Source organism: Carassius carassius, chromosome 9, assembly GCF_963082965.1.
Source record: "Carassius carassius chromosome 9, fCarCar2.1, whole genome shotgun sequence".
NCBI lineage: Eukaryota > Metazoa > Chordata > Actinopteri > Cypriniformes > Cyprinidae > Carassius > Carassius carassius.
Window position 1 is genome coordinate 36,167,716 of NC_081763.1, and position 4,633 is coordinate 36,172,348.

The window sequence follows — 4,633 nt, forward strand, 5'->3', positions numbered from 1 at the left end:
TTAATTTATGCTAAGAGTGCACCCTCAAAAATCTACATCATAAAAGGATGTTGCGTTGTTGCTTTTTTCTCGATCACATTTTAGAAATCATCAGAAATTATATATCAACTGAAAACTTAAAATCTCAAAATTGATCCTTTAAAACCCATTTTAAAATCAGACATTGCATTACCATGTAAATGGTACATCAATATTATGTTACAAAATGTTTTCATTCATGAATTAATAAAATTTAAGTTTGGCTCATGCACTATAAAGTCTATGTTCAAAAATATGAGTGACAGTCAAGGGGGTTTAACTGATAATCTATTTATATTTTCTTTAACTATTTTTTTCCCTTTTACTTGATTATAAAGGAATCTCAGCAACTACTTGTCACGCTGTCTGTTCTGTGTTTCCCTGGGTGTCCACTAGTGGTCTCACTTCCCCATAGGCACCCCACCGGAGGCACTACATTTCCCACAAAGCCTTGTCCCTTCATCACAGTAATTGCACTCCTGTTAATTGCACTCAGGTGTCTTCACTTCATAGTCATTACCCTGCCTATTTAAACCGGTCTGTTTCTGTTTGTTTCATGGAGTCCTAACTTTCCGTCACCCAGTTTCCTGGAGTGCCTAGTTTCGAGTTCTTGTTCCTGTTTGTTTTGGATTGATTTTTGGTTTTGACCCCCTGCTTGTTGGATTCTGATTTTGGATTACCCATTAAAACTCACACTGCTTTTGTATCTCCCATCTCCTGTGTTCCCGATCGTTACACTACTCAGTACAAAACTTTAGTTCTTACTAGAACCAGGAAGTATGACCATATTAGCCCGGTCCTGTCAACACTGCACTGGCTCCCTATCAAGCATCGTATAGATTTTAAAATATTGCTTATTACTTATAAAGCCCTGAATGGTTTAGCACCTCAGTATTTGAATGAGCTCCTTTTACATTATAATCCTCTACGTCCGCTACGTTCTCAAAACTCAAGCAATTTGATAATACCTAGAATATCAAAATCAACTGCGGGCGGCAGATCCTTTTCCTATTTGGTGCCTAAACTCTGGAATAACCTACCTAACATTGTTCGGGAGGCAGACACACTCTTGCAGTTTAAATCTAGATTAAAGACCCATCTCTTTAACCTGGCTTACACATAACATAATAATATGCTTTTAATATCCAAATCCGTTAAAGGATTTTTAGGCTGCATTAATTAGGTAAACCGGAACCGGGAACACTTCCCATAACACCCTATGTACTTGCTACATCATTAGAAGAATGGCATCTACGCTAATATTAGTCTGTTTCTCTCTTGTTCCGAGGTCACCGTAGCCACCAGATCCAGTCTGTATGATATTCTTAGAGCATCACATGAAGATGTGTTTCACGTGTCTAAAATCCATCAATCACAGATGATTAGAAGTGAATGTTTGATCATTCCCTCTGACCTCTTACTGTCCAGCTCTGATGAAAAACACTGGACTGTGACAGGTTTGTGGAAGTGTCTTTAATGTATTACAATAAAAAGCAAATGTGAAACATTTAGCTTTTATTAGTACAGCAAGACAATGGAATATTCAGTATGAGATCATAACAGACAGTGAGGTACAGTATAACAAAGTTGTGCAGAATCCAGAACTGAAGAAATTTTTATGAAAAACTGAAAAAAACTGAAAAACTGAAAAAACTTTATGTTGATTCACTACGATTTGTAACATTAATGTAGTAAAAAACATTAAAAAAAAAAAAAAAAAAGTCTAAACGGCCCATTTATGAGGGATTCATGCTGACAAATGCAATGATTTAGACTTGAATTAGAATTCTGTATCCTGTTTGCACCCTCAGTTTATTGTTGGAATTAGAAGCCATTCAGTTTAGTTCTAGATGATGCACAACTCGCATACTCACAGTCACAAATACTCACACACACACACACACGCATTCATTCACACACACACACTCACAGGAGTGATTCCCTTAACTTTTGCCCAATGAAAGCATTCATCCATCCATCAGACAGACGAGTGGAGGCTGAGACAGCCTTAGTAGATGGGTGGAGATGAGTAGAGAGACATCTGCAGAGAACAGACAGACAGAGAGAGAGAAATACACAGACGGTTATATCTGCTGGGCAGCTGGAGGAGGAAAGATGACTGACGGCGAGGAGGTGAGGAGCACGTATGAAGGAGAAGACGCATAAGATGGTGAGACGTGACATCTGAGGACACAGCTGCACACCAGCACCAGCATCTGAGGATAAACACACACAGACGGTCAGAAGACACGCGTGCAGCGCTGGAGTCTAGTGTGTTTGGGTCTGTTCAGATGGACTCACCATGATTCCTGCTAACCCCAGAAACCCTCCCAACACCATCGGCGCGTGCGAGGCGAAGACCTGCTTGATCACGCTGGGACAGCTCTACACACACACACACACACACGGATGAGCGACTGCACTCCTCAAACAGCACACAGGCAGAAACAAGAGCAAGACAAACAGGAAGTGACTCACAGAATATGTGAGCTTATGCAGGATGTCGCCGTCTGGACAGGTGTCTCGTACAAACACTTCAATCGGTCCACCGATGCCACAGCAGTCAAACTGACACACAAACACACACCTGTCAGACCATGTGTGTGTGTGTGTGTGTGTGTGTGTGTGTGTGTGTGTGCGCGTGTGAGAGAGAGAGGGAGGGAGAGAGAGAGTGTGTGTGTGTGTGTGTCTCTGTGTGTGTGTCTCTGTGTGAGTGTGTGTGTGAGAGAGAGAGTGTGTGTGTGTGTGTGTGTGTGTGTGTGTGTGTGTCTCTGTGTGAGTGTGTGTGTGTGTGAGTGAGTGTGTGTGTGAGAGAGAGAGAGAGAGAGAGAGAGAGAGAGAGAGTGTGTGTGTGTGTGTGTCTCTGTGTGTGTGTCTCTGTGTGTGTGTCTCTGTGTGAGTGTGTGTGTGTGAGTGTGTGTGTGAGTGTGTGTGTGAGAGAGAGAGTGTGTGTGTGTGTGTGTGTGCGTATCTTACAGCGTTGTGGAATAGTTTGAGGGTGACTGCTTGACCAGGACTCCTGGTGTTGAGATACTGAGCGTAGATGGTGTTGTAGAAGTTCACCAACTCATCTGCCAGCTACAACACAACAAACACACAACTGCCTTAAAACAGCACTATTAGACAGACACCTGTGTGTGTGTGTGTGTGTGTGTGTGTGTGTGTTTACCCGTCCACTCCACATGAAGGCCATCACACCAGCTGTGATTTCAATGATGATCAGAACAAACAGCAGGCCAGAAAACTTGATGAAAACATCAGAAAAACAAATGTTTACAGATTTAGACAGAAATGTCTACAGATAAGAGTTTGTCCTCCTGTGCTCTGAATCCTGAAGGAGTGTAACGGCTTTGCTTCAGTGTCAACACGTGTAACACCTCTGTATGTGTTTTAGTGATAGACTCACCACACTGAGAGCTGTTTTGCTGTGGTTACACGCACCACAACCACCGATGATGGCCACCAGCAGCATCAGGACCCCAGTGACCACCAGCACCATCACACCTGCGGACAGAGGACACGTCCAGTCACGCATCAACATCACCTGTGTCATCATCTGTCAGTGAGAAACATCAGCAGAACAGACCGATGTTGAACTGTGGCGTGTTCAGATCGATGTCGAAGAATCCTCTGGTTTCAGCGCCGAACCGGAGCCACATACCTAAAGCCACCAGACCCGACCCCACCAGCTGCAAGATACAACATGACACAAAACAGCCCTCATCACAGCTGCTCGCTCAGAAACCACACAAATACACCACACTTCCTGCCAGACTGGCACCTCATTTACATATTTACATCTGTTGAGTTTCGTTTTATTTCAAGTTTGACAAGGATACTGTAACACAAAACCCTGAAATGTTTCAAAGATGCACATACTCCAGGACATTTATGTAACTAGAATAAAACAAGTACAATAAGTAACTATACAGGTAGAAAAAAAAAAAAAATATATATATATATATATATATATATATATATATATATATATATATATAAACAGATGCACAGATAAAAAAAAATAAAACATTTATGATATTTATAGCAGGCTTTTGTCAGAGTAGAGAGTGTTAACTGACAGAAGAGTAAATCTGAGACACACTCACAGCGAACAGGATGTTAAACAGGATCAGGAAACATTTACACATCTCCGCGCATCCGTCCATCACGAGCCGATTTATTTCACTGCAACAAAACACTATCTGATCAACCCAATGCAATGAGCAGCTCTTAATGAACTAGCCAAACAACAATAAAAATAACCACGAAACTTTGATTATGTTTAAAGCTCTCCTATGTGAAGCATATGTTTTGATAAACATAACAACGCTCAGCACAAGACTGACCTGCTATTGTTGATGAATCTGATGTGTGCGCGCGGTCCGAGGTCTGCTGTTTCTGCTGGACGGGCTGCGCGCGCACCCCCTGCTTCGGGGCGGAGCACAACAGTTTCTGTGCTGCAGAAACGAAACCAGCACTGACCCTTTCCTCTGAAGTGTGAGCCAACACCAGGAGCACAGACCTCTCCCCGAAAATATGCCAGTGCGGAAACCTTTCTTCACTCATCTAGATTTCTGTTGGGCCATGTTTCATCAGTTTGATTCGGTTTCTGTTT

At 42.3% G+C, this 4,633-nt stretch overlaps 1 protein-coding gene across 1 annotated transcript; it reads right to left on the reverse strand.

Moving 5' to 3' along the window:
• Positions 1-2,091: 2,091 nt before the first annotated feature.
• LOC132148707 (CD9 antigen-like) lies at positions 2,092-4,254 on the reverse strand. The gene is made up of 8 exons (XM_059557404.1): positions 4,125-4,254; positions 3,605-3,707; positions 3,425-3,522; positions 3,188-3,262; positions 2,995-3,096; positions 2,497-2,586; positions 2,320-2,403; positions 2,092-2,234 (listed from the first exon to the last, which is right to left on the reverse strand). The coding sequence occupies exons 1-8, from the start codon at positions 4,182-4,184 to the stop codon at positions 2,103-2,105; spliced, it is 744 nt and encodes a 247-aa protein (XP_059413387.1). The 5' UTR covers positions 4,185-4,254; the 3' UTR covers positions 2,092-2,102.
• Positions 4,255-4,633: the final 379 nt, after the last annotated feature.